The sequence below is a fragment of the Akebia trifoliata genome, chromosome 8, assembly GCF_017979445.1.
Source record: "Akebia trifoliata isolate Shusen 1 chromosome 8, ASM1797944v1, whole genome shotgun sequence".
In the NCBI taxonomy this organism is placed as follows: domain Eukaryota; kingdom Viridiplantae; phylum Streptophyta; class Magnoliopsida; order Ranunculales; family Lardizabalaceae; genus Akebia; species Akebia trifoliata.
This window is the reverse complement of record NC_141382.1, coordinates 45,700,503-45,718,457: the sequence shown is the minus strand read 5'-3', so window position 1 is coordinate 45,718,457 and position 17,955 is coordinate 45,700,503. Positions and strand designations below refer to the sequence as shown.

Sequence of the window (17,955 nt, the reverse complement as noted above, 5' to 3'; positions counted from 1 at the left end):
ACCAAAACTAAAATGAGAAACCCTTTCCTTACTAAGATAGTGAGGAAAAAGGCCTTACCAACCTTCATCCACCGTCAAAAATATCTTGAGATGCTTAACGTAAGACCTCGAGAATTTGTTTTACAAATCTCAATGACTTATTTTACGAATCTCGGTGTCCTTTTGATGAGGTTTAGTAAGATTTTTTTTTCCTCACTATCTTGGTAAGACTAGTCGGACTCAACTAAAATTCTAGGTAAGAGTTTGATATCTCTAGAAACATTAAACTTAATGTTACATAATGTTTTGGGAATCATTGATCAACCAATGTAGGGGTGTCAATGGATAGTCGAAAATTCGAATTCGATTCGAATTTGAATTTGAAAAATCGGATTTTATCCAAAATTTTCGAATATTATATTCGAATTCGGATAGTTTGATATTTTCGAATCTTTATCGAATACAGATTCAGATATTAACATTTCGAATCCGATTCAAAATAATATATAATATATATTATTTTATTTGATTAATTTTTTATATAAATAATATAATATAATATTTTATTTGATTTATTTATTATATAAATAATAGAATATATAATAAGTTTTTTTTAATAATGAAAAATCAGTTGGATAAGGCAAAATTATGTTTTTATTATTACTTATATATACAAATTATTTGAATTCTGGATAGAGTTTTAGAACATCCGTCGGATTCGAATTCAGATGTAGATTTGGATATTGCTGTATCCGGAAGTCCGTTGATATTCCTAAACCAATATACACAAAAATCATCTTGAGTGGTATGTTGGTTATATTTGAGTATTTTTATATGACGTCTTTTGGTACTCATATTTGTGATTCTAAAACATCAATAAATTTGATCTTGTTGTTGGTCATTGCAAAGAAAGATGTTGAAATCCACACAAAAATATTATAAGGGATATTTACAGGTCTAAGTCATCTAAATGAATCTTGTTCTTATAACCCGTTCATACTAGACTTCTATCATTGAGCGTGAGCTTATATTTTTCTGTCCACATTCTTTTGGATTTTTCTTTCATTGTTTTAAACTTTTATTTGAAAAAGTCCAATGATTTTATTTGACTTTCTCTTAGTTTATCATTTATTAGAGTTATAGCTACATTTTTAAATTTTTATTTTTTATTTTTATCTTCCATAGTCTTTTGCTAATTATGTAATGAGATGTGATTTTCCCCCACCTTCACCCTCACCCCCACCCCCACCCCCACCCCTGCATGGCTGTTTAGAGAACCATATATTTTCCTTGGGATACATAATTGCACATCCCCATAAATATGTGTAGTTGTGTATCCCAAGAAAAAATTTATGGTTTTATGCACAGTCATACAAGGAGTGTTTGGGGGGTGAGGAGTTTGTCGGTAGTAAGGATGAAAAAAAAAAAAAATCCATCCTAGTGATAACCCCCTTGCTTTTTCACCTAATTAGAGAAGAGTAAGTCTAGTCTTACTTGTTTAAGGGTTGTTGAACTCACCTTGTGGCATCAAATAACATGATCCGATGCCACAAAGATGTATAGGAGAAAATTTTAAGAAATTTCATTTTTTTATTTTTTAAAAAGAATTGTTTTTTATCATTTAGTTTTTATTTTACATTTGGGAGTTCAGTAGTCCTCCATTTTCAGAACCTTGGATTAAGCCCTTTTTATATATTTTGAATTTGGGTTTCTTAAGAAGTTCTATCTAGTGCTAAAGTTGAAAAAAAAAAAAAATCTGATTCACATTTACAATGTCAAGTTCAACGTTTTTTTATTGTTGAGTTCAATATTTTTTATTGTGGAGAACCGGAGATCAACATTTTTTATAAAAACATTGATCTCAATAGTAAAAAATATTGATCTCAAGTTCTCAACCATAAATTGTTGATCCCAGCAACAAAATTATTTATATCAACAACAAAATGTTGAACTTGACAATAAAAATGTTGAATTCACCATTGGCATTCTTCTTGTCATTATCTTCTAATTTAATAAACAAAGTGGTTATCAGGCTTAATTCGTGGTCCATCTGCACATCAGAAAAGAAATTGCGCTATCTCATACTAATAGTTTCTTTATACAGGTTGGGGTGATGGTGATGGTTCATGGAGATGACAAAGGCTTGTGTTGCCACCTAAAGTTGCATCTGTCCAAGTTATTGTGGTTCCTGTGCCTTACAAAGATGCTAATACACAAGCTATCCTTGATGCCTGCTCCACAAGTATAAAAACATTGAGCGAAGCTGGTTTCAGTGTTGAGGCAGATTTAAGAGATCATTACTCACTGGGTTGGAAGTATTCACATTGGGAAATGAAAGGTGTTCCTTTGAGGATTGAAATAGAGGCAAAAGACATGGCCATTAATCAGGTAAGCTTTAATCTAAACTATCTTCTTGGTATGTATTCTACGTAATTGTTATCCTTTCTTGTTGGAATTAATGTACACATGTTAATAATGACGTCTCCAACTCAATATTGATATGTCCTGTTTTCTATTTATGTTCTCATTACAACTCTGGCTGCTTTTGTTGATTCAAACCCCAATGAAGCAGTTTTCACTGCAACTGGATCTTCTGCGTGGAAAAACTTAATACACTATTTCAATATATTATAGGAAAATGCTGGAATGACACAGACGGAGACACAAAAGTGACACAAATGATGTGGTGGCGCGCACATAAACCGTAGATGCTTTTTACTCGTATCTCGTGGAAAAGCATCGACGGTTATGTGCGTGCCACCACATCATTTTGTCACCTATGTGTCACCCCAGCACGACTCTATATTATATAGTACACTAAATATGAACCGAATTAGGTTATTGGGTGACAGTGTGTTGGACATTTATATTCCTCTGCATGTCTTTATTACATAATGTCATTCCCATTCGTGTTTCAGTCAAAATTTCCTTTCCCATGAGGCTGGCTCTCAGGGTTTCTCTAGCTGTTTGATTTTGTTCTTTTTCTCTGTTGGCAAGATGACTAGAAAGGTTTATTGAATTAAAGCATTGTTTTATTTTTTATAATTTTCTTTTTGTGGATTTCTCCACTCTTTAGCTGATGCTAAATTTTTTAGACAAATTTATGTGCATTATATGTTGTGGACCCAAGTAACAAAATAGTATTTTTTATTTTTTAATTACAGTTTACTTTCATGACTTGTCAACACTCAACATTATGATTTTGTTGCACTTGTCCATGTACTTGAGATGACTGCTATGTCTTAAGTAGTGTCCTGTAAGAACAAGTTATATTCAATTTATACACAGGTGCATGTTGTCCGTCGTGACAACTCATCTAAAATGGACATACTGACATCCGATTTGGTGGAGCAAATTAAAGATATCTTGGATAATATTCAACAAAGCCTATTTGATGTTGCAAAGCAAAAAAGAGATGCCTGCTTTAAGGTTGCAAAGACTTGGGTAGAATTTTCCACTGCTCTTAATGAGAAGAAAATGATCCTTGCTCCTTGGTGTGACAAGGAGGTATGGTTTTCATCATTATGGTATATATGGTTTAATCCTTAGCATTTTATATTGTGATAGATCATGATTTTAGTTACTGGCATTTATGGTTATTGGTGGGGATATTGACACTTGCCCCTATGATTGCACGATCTTTGTTTGTTTGACAACTTTAAGAAGAATTTTGACCGATTTCTATGATTCTAACTTTTCGCAGTATTCCATTTTCGGTAAACTTGGACATGTGAACAAGAGGTCATGGAATAAAAGAAGTTAATGGTGTTAGAATTAGTCAAAATAGCTCTATTGTCTCATTAGCAAAATCAGTTTTGCTCCCCAGTTAGCTTTTGGAGGTCATGGAATAAAGAAATTAATGGTGTTGGAGTTATTCAATTCCTTGGAAATAAATAAAATAAATATGAACAGACTTCCAACAAGAGAAGGCCCTCGATAGACTTGAATGGAGGAACAAAGATCCGTTTTAACTGTCCCCCAATCTCTGGGATAAGGCTTCAATGATGAAGATGACAAGTAATGTCTTCTGATTTGGGGTTTCCGTCTGCCAAATTTTTATTGAGTTCTCTATTATTCTTCGTTTGATATGGTGCATTGTAGTTTATTTGTATAATTGTAAAGATTGGTAAGGGTGACTGGGTGTGCTCCCCATGTCCCAACTTCGAATCCTATATGCCCCTCCACTTAAAAGTGGCTACATTTAAATGTTGAACACGTGCTAGGGTGGTTTGTACGTGCGCCCGCCAAAGCAAATATATATATATGAAAAAACATATGTAAAAATAATGTAACATTAATAAATTTTCAAAATATGGGTTAGAAGTTTCAGATTGGACTGATTTTTTTTTGGATGATCTTCATCATCACAAAAATCAGTCCAATCAGAAACTTCTAACCCCATTAAAAGTGATTTAGAATGTGGACCGTCGATTTTTTGCCAATTTTTGTCAATAATTTGTATATCACTTTTGATGGATTTAGATGTTTCAGATTGAGCTGATTTTTTGTGAGGATGATCTTCTCATCATAGTGACCATCCTCGCAAAAAATCAGCTCAATCCAAAACCTTTAACCCATATTTTGAAAAACCATTGTTTTTACATATGTCCCTTGAACCACCCCCTATATATATAATTGTAAAGAGTTGTTTTGCTGTTTAATTCTTCTTTTTTGCTTTGCATTCATCACGGTGTTTATCTTTTTATTTCTCACAGTCGGTTAAAAACAATGTGAAAACATGAACCAATGGTGAAATGGGAGCAGCCAAGCTCCTATGCAATCCCTTCGATCAGCCCGAGCTTCCAGAGGGTAGTATTTCTATAATTTGCAATTGAAAATTGATTTTCCTTCCACTTGAATTCCTGAATTGAATTCTCTTAGTTGGGTCATGGTGTGTTCCATGTCCTTTTACAGTATTTTTTTTTTGTGCCATAATCATAATGCATTGCACTCTTTGCAGGAACACTTTGCTTTGCCTCAGGAAAGCCTGCAAATAAGTGGTCCTACTTGGGTAGGAGCTACTAAATCTAGGCGACACAGTCACCCGTATAGCATACACTGCGGGGCATGGACAGGAATGCTCTACCCTTATAACAGCCATACATAGAATTTTTTTTTTTTCAACCGAACAGAGAGAAAACATGAAAATGATTGAAAATTTTGAAATATGAGTTTTCATCTTTAATAGGTGACTTAAGTTTGAAGAATGATTGAGTCTGTTTCTTATTTTCGTATCATAATTGGTGACTACAATCATACTAGTAACCTTGAATTTTGAAGAATTGAGACTGTTTGAGTACAAAATAACATTGATTAAATACCTTAAATATGTGAACTCTATCATCTGTTTGGCTACAACAATGTAATTGTAAAATTTTTTTAAAAAAAAGAGGGGGGGGGGGGGGGGTTCACTAGTTGAATAAAACATTACTATCCAAAATCTGTTTTTGAACCGCAATGTGAGGTATTTTATATGGGTGGACGGGCCATGGTTTGATGGTTCAAAAGGTTCTCTCTCCCTTGCTGCCATTCCACTGTACGGGACACACTAAATATCTCTGGCATCTACAGACAATCCAGGGCTACCCACACATTCATTGCTGTGAAGAATTTGATTAACAAGTTTATTGATCCCAGTTCCTTTAGCCTACATGGAAGTGAGAATATTAATTAGTTTAAAATAAGAGAAAATAAATTAATGAAAAAATAACAATAAAATGAGTAAGATCGTGTCTTTTTCAAGTGTTACTATACCTGACCATATTTTTTTTTAATATAAGTAAATAATATCCTTACCTTTACTCCAATGGCGATAGCTGTTTTTAACTTCATGAGCTCACCTAATCTTAGGGAACCACCTTTCTTATCTTTGATAAAGATCAATGGCACCTGCCTTGATGAGGCCAAGCTAGGAAGATGCTTTGTTAACCATCGGGGGTTGCAATCAGAAGCTAAAAGCACAGCCTACATTCATGACAAAGATAACATAATTATATGGTTTCTCTTGATCATCATCACCATATATACCCACGTGAGTCGTGAAATTTAAACTAGTTGAAATTATATCAAGAATCTGGACCATTGTCCCTTGAGCCCATTAAAAAATGTTATAGTGCAAATGGTGATTTAGATATCATGACGAAGAGACTGAATACATCACAAATACTAGGAGTTCGAGAACTCAATGTGATGGACACTATGGAGTATGGAGTATACATGGCTAAGGAAACATTCAGTCCTTATAAATGAAAGATAATCACTTTTTTTTATGGCAATTGTAAAGAAACAGATATAGAATCAACTATTGAAAAATATAACCAAAACTTGTAGTGTTTAAAATGGGAATCACAGATTGCAAACAACTTAAGTTTGATAAGTGTATATTTTCCTCCACTCTCGAGTGTGTCATACCTTAGTTAAGCTCTGTGACCCTTTTATATTCATAGTTCTCCCCTTCTCCAATAGATCGGTCTTTTGAAGTAGCTGGTGGGTTAACATGGCATCAGAGCGCTAGGTTCGTATAGGTCATGGGTTTGATTCTTTCCACCCTTATGGGTGAGGGGGAGTGTTTAGTGTATATTTTCCTTCACTCTTAGGTGTCATACCCCAATTAAGCCCCGTGACCCTCTTATATTCATAGTTCTCCCCTTCTCCAACAGACCGGTCTTTTGGAGTAGTTGGTTAGTAAACAAAGTTGATAAATGGAAAATATTGAGTCTAAGAGAGAACAAAAGAGTAATTAACCTGAAGCCGAACTGAAGAAGCCTCGTGACCACAACAGTCCACAGGAGGTTCTTGAGCAAAACTTCCCAAACCAGCACTTGGCGTCATCCGCTCCAACACACGGGTGACATCATTGACCCCAATTGAAAATTGTTGCTACAAGAGACCACAAATTTCAACATAATTTTTTTCCTCATAAAATGCTAATATCCAGAGAATGTATAGTCGCTTTTTTTTTTTTTTCTTTATTGTGCTGGAGAAGAATCTTCCAAAAAAATGAAGAAAAAAAATGTTGTATCCAAGCACAAAATACCTTAATCCATATTTTTTCAGGCAACGCTCCCTGTGAGATCTTCGCTGACTCTATCTCCCTGTTAGAAAAATTATACACATATAAGAATAATGAAAAACTCCAAGGGGTTGGCCTAGAGGCAAGCCAAGCCTCGATAAACTTCTCAACAAAGAATAGGTCAAGTGTTCAAAACCCCACAAAGCTATGAATTTTTTTGGGGCCACCCTCCAGGGTCATGTTGACCCTTGACTCAACCTGTTGCACGTAGGACTTTCCAAGGGGGCGGTGCATGTTACCGCGGGATTAGTCCCACCCAAAGGGTGGGGATACCCATGTTATCTTTAAAAAAAAGAAAGAATAATGAAAGACTTCCCATAGCTCTGATGGTATCCCGTACCAACTAACCACCGAGGCTACAAAATCGCTCTCCTAAGAAAATTGGCAATGCACACAATGCCAAGCCAAGAAAGCCAAACCATCCTGAAGTGGGCTGAATTCTAGGATAGTCTCACTTCAATAAGTCTAATTTATTCCTTAACAAACTAAAAAATATAGCCCACTATAAATCAGTCAAAATTGTTACATAAGTCATAATTTTTCACCAAAATACACATTTCACAACAAGATGATCTAATTCACAAAACCAAGATAATTCTTTGAATTAAAAAAAATCCAATTGAAGGATATAAGTATTTTCTTATTTAAGTGAACAAAAAGAGTAATTTTGACAATGGGAAATACTAATAAGAAATCAAAGCAACAACTGGTCGACGAGATCACGAACCAAACAGTTGAGATGCCAATTATGTGAGTCATATTTAAAAATAAGAAAAACTGAACCCACTATACTTTTAGTGCTCTTGATTTGATTACCTGTCCAATGATTTGAGAAGATGAACAAGACGCTCTCCTTCATAGATATTAGACCTAAACCCCAATAAAAATCAAATATAAAAATTCAATCTAAATCAAATAACATAATGACATTGATCAATTGAGGACGTACTGTTGTTGTTCTTGTTGATAAGTAGAAACAGATTTTGGGGCCTCAAGGGAATTCTTGGACTTCTTATTTCTCTTTCGCATGGTGGGAAAAAGGTTTGATATTCACAAAGCTCTCTTGCACTCCAACTGTTTGAAATCACAGATTTTGTGAGATTTTCGACAGACCGAACGCATGAGAAGATGAATCTCGCAGACTAGAATGCTATTGCGGAGAAATCGGACGGTTAGAGGTGCTCGAAAGTGAATGAGGATTCTGGATTTGAAGGGTGGAGATTGAAGAGAAGGGCTTGTGAGGAGGTGAGAGAAACAAAGAGAGGAGATAGTTTTTGGTTCAGAGAGAGAGAGAAGGGTGGTTTTATTTGTTTTGGCCTAATGAGAGTCTGTCTCCAAATCTCCATCCTCTAACCATGGTTAGACTTTTAAAGCGTGGTTAATGTAACTGTGGTTAGACTAGTCTTGAATTCACGTGCGTTGCACGTGACATTGAATATTTGAAGAACTTAAAAAACGTGTTTTCTAGGAATTTTAGTGTTGCCCCCAAATTTGGGGATGCTAGGGATTCATTGCAAAGGTCATTGGGTAAACATTGAAATTTGGACAAAATTTCTATTTTACTCAAAATAGTCATTATATATTTAAAAAATTAAAAGAAAAAAAAAAAGAAAATTACTAAAAAAGGGTTAACTATTTTAATATTTACAAAAAAAAAAAAAGATTTTATTTATTTTAAAATTTATCAAAAATGAATTAAGTCGTTGGACGGTTCAATATTTTAGTAATTTGTTGGATTGTCCTGCGTTTTAGGGCCTGATTGATTCAGCTGCCAGAATCTGCTGTCAGTTTTTGCTGTCAGAATTTGCTGTCAGAATCTGAAACACTGAAAAGTTTACTTGATAGAGCTTTCTAAAAGTGTTATGCTGTCAGAATCTGGTAATTACTGCTTGATACAGCTTCAAAAATCTGCTGTATTAGGGTAACTAAATTTTAAAATTTATCGAAGCCAATTCACAGAGAGACAAAGAGATGGTAGTTACTTTCATGCATTTAAACAACGTTATCAAATTTACACTAAAAAAATATCACTCCAATGTAATTTACACTAAACAAAGCATTTAAAAATCTCTCCAATATCAAATTTATGATTCTTAGTGTAAAGGTTGAGTTGTAAAGGACAAAGCCCCATCAAAATGTTTTGAGGCGACATGAGCCCATGTTGGACGCTGTTATATAACGTTCCCAACGGCCAGATTGGGCTTACAATACTAGAAGGAAAGAATTTTTTTTCACCACAATTGAAATATGGTTGGGCAGTTCTTTATGATTACAACAGTGAAAAATGAATCAAGAAAGGCCAATAATAATAAAAAAAAATAATTAAAAGAAGCAAATACAACAATCAACTTATTATTAAGATGTGTCAACCGTATACATGAAAAAATGGGTTCAAGGTAGAGAAGAATATTTGGGTCCTTAGTCCTTAGTCCCCACTCATGTTTAATTGTATACATGTTTAACAATTCTAATTAGAATGGTTACAAAACAGCCCCTAAAACTCTTAAAATCCCTAAGCTCCATTAACTCCAAAAACAATTACTCATGACTCTAATATACAGCCCAAGAACAACATAAACATAGAAATTAAATCCCTTGTGAAAATTATATTCCTTCCGAAAACTAATTTACTGATTCATCTAAAATTGCTTCCTCCAACAATCATTCTAAACATGCACATAGCCAAAGGAATGTCAACCCATTCATTCAGAGCATCTCATGATAGTTCCTATCATTTTACTCATCTAATCGTTTGAGTTGTTCCACCAACTACGCAAAGTGAAAACTACATATTGAGACCTTTGTCACGCAAACAACTACTTCAACAACGCCTGAGTAACACCTTTCAATAACAAATATGTTTTTTCACCCCACTAACCATCTTTATAAATAAATAAAAATACAAACCACTCCTAACATCTAAGGTGGAATCTAAGCATACACGTTCATAGTATAGGCACGCGTTCATAGTATCTATCAAAAAAAAAAGTATGGGTATACCCATAAATATATGCACGCATTCGAAACACACTGTGACAAGCAAAAATACCATTAAAAAGTGCTCCCATATGATATGTCTATATACTTGATCATATAGGGCATATCTATATACTATATCAAAGAAACATAATTTACATCTTGAACATTTTAATTGCTCATAAATAGCCCTAAAAATGAACACAAAAACATCCACAATTTGGAATGGAAGAATATTTGGGTACACCCGATCAATTGGAATGGTAAATAAAAATAAACAACAAAAATATACAACAATTTCTAACCCAATCAATTGGTGAATATTAATTTTTTCTATTATAATTTTTTAATAAAAATCTAACAAGAAATTGAAAATTAGAAAAACCCCAACAGAAATTTTTCTGTTAATCGAACATTGAAGTTGGAATTTCGTAAAAAATCGAAATCCATGACAGAGAGAGAGAGAGAGAGAGAGAGCTCATAGGTCTTCTTAGAAGCTGCTGTGCGAATGAATCGAAAGTCGTCGATCGGAAAAGGGGCAAACAGAGAGATTGAGTTCGCTTGGACTTCGAATCGTCGTCGTCAATGGCGTCGATCGGACTCGGAGTCTTCAATGGCGTCTAAACGCAACTGCTGTGCGTGCTTGCTGTGCAGGTGAAGAGACCAAACGATTAGTAGATCTTAGTTGCAGAGAGAGTGATGGGTTACAATCGGATTTCAAGGTCGTCGGTTTAACCAAGACAACGTCTTCGTCGTCGTCGATGGGTTACGTTCAAAAAACTGATCGGTGTCGTCGAGGTGGGTCGCCGTTAGCTGTCGAAATCGATGAGAGAGAGAGAGAGACTGATAAAGATGAAAACAGTCGAAGTTTTAATTGCGGACTGAGTGTGTAAATTTGATAAATGAAGAAGGGTAAATTTGTCATTTCACTCAGACGCGTTAAAACGCAAATGTGCGAAGCGGCTCACATGGGATTTTCAAAACACCATTTTCTTTTTCATATTTGCGTTTACAACTTCAAAACGCCGCGTTTAGAAGCGATATCAAGCACACGAAATTTCATAAAATCCAACTTTTTGACGCAAACGCCGATAAAATTGCGTTTAGAAGTGCAATTAATCGACCCTAGTAACTCACTTGATTGTCCAACATTTTAAATTGAGACTAAATTGCTGGGCTTTTAGAGAAGCTATTAAAATGCTGGACAGTCCTGTGTTTTAATCATTTTGGAGGGCATATTTGGTAATACAATGGCCAACTTAATTTGTTTTTGTAAGTTTTTAAAAGGTATATATTTTTTTTAAATATTAAAATATTTAATCCCTCTTTTAATAATTTTACCTTATTTTAATTGGGATGTAATAAATAAAAATTGGGTGCCAATAGGAGGTCTATATAATATATACAGACTAGTGGTACGAGAAGAGGAGAAGAGAAGAGGGAAGGGGAGGCGTGGAAAAGAGATGGGGATCAGATTCATACTGATGGTGAACAAACAAGGCCAAACCCGTCTCGCCCAATACTACGAATACCTCACTATTGAACAGAGAAGGGCTCTAGAGGGCGAAATCGTCCGAAAATGTCTCGCTCGTACAGAGCAACAGGTACCATCTCCCTCTCCCTCTCGATCTTCATCCATATCATCGAGATCTTGTTGAATTCTTCTTCAATTATGATCAATTCTGCCTTATTTAATTGGAATTCTTCACAAACATCAAATTTTGCGCAATCAATCTGTACCAATGATCATACCCTAGATCAAACGTTTCGATCAGAAGAGAAAACAATTGTTAAGTTTTTTACGATAAAAAATTTCATGAATTAGGGAAAACATGTTTGTTTAGAAATTTTATTTTCTGTTTCTGATACAAAGATTTTATTTATTTATTCCAAATGAAGTGTTCCTTTGTGGAGCATCGGAACTACAAAGTTGTGTACAGGCGCTATGCATCACTCTTTTTCTTGGTTGGGGTAGACAACGGTGAGGTAAATCTCTTTACATCTTTTTTTTTTTTTTAAAAGGAATATAATTCTGCTACTTTGCATGTGTAAATCTGTCCTTGGAATTAGTAAATTTATGTATAGAATTGGTAATACATTTAAGCATTTCTGTGTGATGGCATATTTTTACCCAATAAGAACTCTGTCCTCAACGTGCCAAAGGATTCTAGTAGACGTTTAACATTTAACGTGAGTGATTAATAAAGGGTTGTTGAACAACTTATATATGTGTGTTTATGTCATTTTTTTTAAAAGAAAAAAATAATTTGTTCCTAATTATTTGATGGATAGGATTGGTTAGAAAATTTAATTGGGTGAAGAAGATTAGAAATGATTCATGGGAGGTATTCTGTTTGAGTAAATACTTGTAATTGAGTATAATAGACTGAATTTTATTTATTTATTTTTGGATGAAATATTATGGTTGAAAATTGTCTTACCTTTTGGAGATTCTATTTGTTCTTGTTGGATGGAATCTTTACATTTTCTTGTTTTCTAATGCTTTGATTTATCTCTCTCCAAAAGTTTTCAATTGCACCGATTTGAAGTGGGTTTTTATTTTCTTTTTCATTTTTTTGTAAAAAGGTTGAGTCCTATAACTTGCTGACATTAAAATTGCCATTGATGTTCCATTCCATATGGTCAAAATATCTTTGAGAGCCCCATATGGATTTGAGAGACATGGGTGAAGTTGTCAAAACTCTTGGTGGTTATAAGGTGATAAAGCCTTGAGAGCCATCCGGTTTTATAGTCCTTTGTACATATTTTTGTTATGGTTGCAAGAATAGCAAGGAGCAAAGTTTATGAACAAGATGAAAGAGATTTTTAAGAATGCCTACTTAAGAGAAATAAAATGCAACATTAACTCCTGTCATGAATCACTAGTTCCCAACTAAATACAAAATCCATGGATTGGACTCTCCTTGACCTTATGCTTTGCCTTTTAGAATGAGGTTTGATTTGGAATTTGGGCACGGGGGGGGGGGGGGGGGGGGGGATGTATTTTCTTAGCAATATTTTCAGTATTTGTTGGTTGATCTTCTTTTTGATTATTTGGAAAATCAATATGCCTTGGATACTAGGTTCTTATTTGGACTTTCATTTCACTATGTGATTGAGATCTTAATAGGCACTTTTAAGAAACGAGGGATGAAGGATTTATTAAAAGTTTTTGCGTAGTGGAGGGATAAAATCCCCTCCCATCTGGACCATTAATTTTGCACCAATCGGCACACATGACAACGTTTGAGTGAGATTCTATCTAATTAGGAAAGAATCCCTAATTTATGAGGATTATTACCTTTTAGATAATTACTAATTTGTCTGGGGGTAAATGTGACAATTGTAATCTAATTAGGATTAGGAGTTAGTTTTTTCTATTTAAAGGAGGCGAAAACCATTATAAAGGAGGAGGAAGGAAGGAGATTGAGTTGAGGAGGTCAAGTAATGGAAATTCATTATAGTGGAATGGCTCTCCGAGCCCGTGAACGTAGGCATGTTTGTCGAACCACATAAAAAATCATTAGCCTTCTTTATTTTATTTATTTATGATTTGTGTGTGAAATCTAGATTTAAATCGAGATTTCAAAGTAAATGCCAAAAATCGCATCTTCAATTGGCGCCGTCCGTGGGATACAAAAAAGGAATCACGAGAAATTTACGGTGATGGGGACTATCCCTAAAATCAATTCTTCGTGGATTTAGGGTTATAGATTTAATCTTAAAATGGGAAGAATCATAATTTGGTGGTTGAATTCTTTAATGGTCCGGATCGTGGTAATTGATATTTTGCAAATCTATATGGGATATTAATTATAGTTTTTTTGCCAGGTGATTCATGTTTGGTGGATATCTTCCAAAATCTTTTGGGTTCTAACAGTTGTATGGTATAAGGTTAATGGCAGCAATAGGTTGAAGGGTAGCAGCAGGGTACAAGGATTTTAGGTTTAAATGGAAGCCATTGATTGCAGTAGTTCAGGTATCAGGGGCGTAACATGGTTTATTGGAGGATTAACAACATCCAAGGAGAGTTAGGAGCAGATAATAGATCTAATTGGGTCGTCAATACCATCACAAAACGTGTAAATAAAAGTATGAAGAGGAAAAGGAAGGCTTTGATATTGCCCAGAGAAAAGCAACATGTACATTCTCAAACATATCCAACAAAAGAGAAAAGTATCACATGAGCTGTGATGCCACCAAGTATGTATTGCTATACTCAAGCTTTCTAGAAAGGGAAAGGTTGGGGTAGTTGCTTCACATGTACATCATTTCTTAATATGCATTGAAGGATTCTGTTAGTAAAATTGAACAGGAACATAAAAAGTGATATTTAAAATTGGGTAAAATATAATAGTTAAAGAGTCAAAAATAAATTGGAACCCCCTCTTGATAATGGAATTGTGTAAATTATAAAAGGTAAAGGATTGGCATCAAACTTGATGTTCATTGGGATCAATTGAGTTAGTAAGTCTAATTAGTGGGTCAGTGACTCGAGTCATGAGGGTTTGATTCAACCCAATTTGTAATTTGGAGACTCAATTGAGTCGAATGGAATAATTGGGGGCTCAATCCAGACTCAGCTCGATAAGCCGAGTTACTTAATTGTTGACTCAATCAAGTTGATTTAACTGAGTCATGAACATAGAAAAGGATAAAGGAAAATTAGAAGTATGCATCATATCAATTTTTTATGTATTGCTAAAAGCTAAACTAAGGAGGTATAAAAAGAGAAATTTGGGTGCATGGCTTTACATCATTTTGGATGTATATGATCCTCTCTTTTGGTTTGAAAAGTAATCAGAAACATGAGGTGGGAAAGAGGGAACTAGGTATTGGGCATATACATCACTTTTAATATGTTATTGTTGGTAAAAAGGTGAACTTGCTATATTCTGCTATAACCAAACTTTCATAAGGAGGTAATATAGCCAGGATACATTACTATAACCAAGTTTGCAAATATATATGTTAAAATGGTTGCCTCATTCATAGAGCAATCTAAGACATTTTAATGGTTGCCCCCGTTTAGTAGTCTTGGGGGTTGCTAGTGTTGAGGGCTACAATGCAACCAAGGCATGGGTGATTTTGAGAAAATCCTAGGCATTGGATTGGGAAAATATAATCTTTGTGGCTTATCTTGCGGTGCTGTGTTGCTAAGAAAAGGACAAAGTATGAGCTAAGGTATACCCGGGTTGAGTTGAATGCTTGGCATATACATCAATCTTGGATGTGGGTGTAAAATAAAATCTTTCCGGAGAAGTATAAAAAGGATAAGCAGACCATTTATTGCACCGAGCGATTGACAAATAAGGTTAGAGGCCAATCTCGTGACCAACTAGACCGAGTGTAGGGACTCTATTGAGTTAAGAGGTTCAATTCATTATTCGATTTCTGATCCATCATGGTATACTTGAGGGGCTAAGTGTAAACTCAATTATGAGGTAAGAGTTTAACTACCAAATTATGATCCTTCCCTTTGTAAGATTATATCTAAAATTCTAAATCCACGAATAATTGATTTTAGGGATAGCCCCCATTACCGTTGATTTCTCGTAGTTCTTTGTTCGTATTTCATGGATGACACCAATTGTAGATGCGATTTTTAGTATCCACATTGAGATCTCGATTCAAATCCAGATCTCACACACAGGTCAAAAATAAATAAATAAAATAAAGAAGACATGATTTTTTACGTGGTTCGGTAAATGTGCCTACGTCCACGGGTTCGGGGAGCCATTCCACTATAATAAATTTTCGTTACATGACCTCATCTCCTCAATCTCCCTCCTTCCCCTTCCTTTACAATGGCCTTCGCCTCCTTTAAATAGAAAAAATCATAATCCCTAAATGAAAATCCTAATTCTAATTAGATTACAATTGCTACATTTACTCCCATACAAATTAATTATAATCTAAATGGGAAGAATCCTCTTAAATTAAAGATTCTTTCCTAATTAGATAGAATCTTACTCAAATGTTGCCATGTGTTCGTCTTGAGAAATGTGCCGAATGATGCGAAATTAATGGTCCAGATGGAGGGGGTTTTATCAATCCACAGGTATAAACTTTAGAACAAAGAGGAGGCAAATTTTTTTCCGGTAGGTGTAAGACTTAAGGGAAAAAATACAAGGAAGTCGAGAAGACTACTATAGACATAATGAAATGCCTACCAAAGATAAACAAAATAAAACACTAACTACCCTCCTGAAATTCTAGATCCCACCTTAGTACAAAATCTTTGGTTTGTAAGTTCATCTCCTTCTTGGTTGTTTGCAAGATCAATACATGTCTCATCTCCACTTTGCCAATGATAAATTGATTTTACGATTTACATCTCAGATGCATTCTTTGATTTTTTGGAATGGTTATCTAGCTTTTATGTTAAACCTTGGCAAAAATGAAATAACTGGTGTGGGAAAGAGAGCAATCTAGAGAAAGAAATTGGCTAGTGGATAGCAAAATGGGAAGTTCCCTTTTGAGCACTCTCAATCTTATGTTTCTCCTAGAGCTTTGAGACTGCAATCAAAAGGCTTGAGAAGATTAGCTCCATGGTAGGAAGAGTTATTTGTCAATTGGCCAAAAACATGGTTCAAAGTTTCGTTCTATTTTGGAAAGCTTCGGTCGAAGATCATTTTGATTTTTCTCCTGATTGAAAACATTGCCTTGATACGAGATTTTAAACCTTTAAGAGGAAGGTTATTACTACAGTTAAATATGGTGATGAAGCAAAGGGTTGGCTCAATGGGGTGGTTCAGTCTAGCTGTGGAGAGCGTGTGTGGAAAAGTATCTCATGGTCTACCTATAGTATGCAAAAGGTATTAGATTTAGAGTGGGAGTGGGCAATGGAGTTGTTAGCGAAGAAAAAATTACCACCCCCCCACCCCCCTCCCCGCCCACTTTTTGGCGACTCAGTTTTTAATGTGCTTGAAGTTTTCCGTCTCCCATGGTGTTTAAACTCTGGGTGGTACAAGCATCAAATTTTGGTTGCCCACATGAACACATTCATACATTTTTTGGGTGATCCATGGTGTTAACATCCATACTTTTTTTTTTTTTTTTTGCAGTTTGGTTTAGATGTTTTTGCTATTTTTCGACATCCAGTCAGTCCCATGGTTCACCAAACACATTTTTTTTTTTTTCAACCTTGAGAAGTATGTTAGTTAACTGGCAGTTTTGTTTATGTATCAATTTATGGATTTTTCTATCTTGGATGGTTGTGCAATATTACATTAAATTTCCTTATTTCCATTTTGCAGAATGAGCTAGCTATTCTGGAATTCATACATCTGTTAGTTGAAACCATGGATCGCCATTTTGGGAATGTGGTAAGTCTTTCACTTGTTGCTCTTTTGATTAATATTCTTGGAATTTGTTTTGTTTGCCACATTATCTCTGATAAACTAAATTATGCAGTGTGAACTAGACATCATGTTCCATCTAGAGAAGGCACATTTCATGCTGGAGGAAATGGTCATGAATGGGTGTGTCGTTGAAACAAACAAATCAACCATTCTGTCACCGATACAGCTGATGGACAAAGCTTCGTAGTAGCCTATTCCAATCAGATACAATCAGTTCTTTGTTGTTGTTTCAAAGTGGGACACTCTTTGATTAGAATGAATGGCTGAGATGGAATCGTCTAGCTTCCAAATTTCTTATGTTCTTAGGGTGGCTGAGCCATCGTTTCGTTTGGAGGATTTAGTTTACTTGGTAAATGTTGTGTATCAAACTGAGCCATCGTTACGTTCCCTTTATTTTTGGTTGATCGGTTAATAATTGCATTCCTTCATCTCAGATTATTTGTATTTTGTAATACCTTGATTCTGTCCTTGATGCCTTATATATGGCATTCAAGGGATCGTACAGCCTAAGAAACATAGAGCCCATAAAATGCAGCATTGCTAGCAAAATATGCCCCAAAACAT

At 34.9% G+C, this 17,955-nt stretch overlaps 2 protein-coding genes and 1 pseudogene across 2 annotated transcripts; 2 read left to right on the top strand and 1 right to left on the bottom strand.

Moving 5' to 3' along the window:
- The first annotated feature begins 2,090 nt into the window (after positions 1–2,090).
- On the top strand, positions 2,091–5,086 carry LOC147397162 (proline--tRNA ligase, cytoplasmic pseudogene; annotated as a pseudogene).
- A 313-nt stretch (positions 5,087–5,399) lies between these two features.
- On the bottom strand, positions 5,400–8,363 carry LOC147397161 (uncharacterized). Its single transcript, XM_086449738.1, has 6 exons — positions 8,001–8,363; positions 7,868–7,921; positions 7,016–7,073; positions 6,724–6,858; positions 5,776–5,943; positions 5,400–5,626 (listed from the first exon to the last, which is right to left on the bottom strand). Exons 1-6 carry the CDS (start codon positions 8,078–8,080, stop codon positions 5,528–5,530), a joined length of 594 nt encoding a protein of 197 aa, XP_086305864.1. The 5' UTR covers positions 8,081–8,363; the 3' UTR covers positions 5,400–5,527.
- Positions 8,364–11,444: 3,081 nt separating this feature from the next.
- Positions 11,445–17,824, top strand: LOC147397160 (SNARE-like superfamily protein). The gene is made up of 4 exons (XM_086452660.1): positions 11,445–11,631; positions 11,927–12,013; positions 17,287–17,355; positions 17,444–17,824. Exons 1-4 carry the CDS (start codon positions 11,491–11,493, stop codon positions 17,576–17,578), a joined length of 432 nt encoding a protein of 143 aa, XP_086308786.1. The 5' UTR covers positions 11,445–11,490; the 3' UTR covers positions 17,579–17,824.
- Positions 17,825–17,955: the final 131 nt, after the last annotated feature.

Bases quoted from the DNA above. Each gene is read 5' to 3' on its own strand.
- LOC147397161 (XM_086449738.1), bottom strand. From the start codon at position 8,080: ATGCGAAAGAGAAATAAGAAGTCCAAGAATTCCCTTGAGGCCCCAAAA. The intron at 6,859-7,015 runs GTATTTTGTGCT...GGTCTCTTGTAG, and splicing joins CTGAAAAAATATGGATTAAG to CAACAATTTTCAATTGGGGT. The intron at 5,627-5,775 runs GTAAGGATATTA...ACTTCCATGTAG, and splicing joins CTATCGCCATTGGAGTAAAG to GCTAAAGGAACTGGGATCAA.
- LOC147397160 (XM_086452660.1), top strand. From the start codon at position 11,491: ATGGGGATCAGATTCATACTGATGGTGAACAAACAAGGCCAAACCCGT. The intron at 11,632-11,926 runs GTACCATCTCCC...TTCCAAATGAAG, and splicing joins TCGCTCGTACAGAGCAACAG to TGTTCCTTTGTGGAGCATCG. The intron at 12,014-17,286 runs GTAAATCTCTTT...TCCATTTTGCAG, and splicing joins TTGGGGTAGACAACGGTGAG to AATGAGCTAGCTATTCTGGA.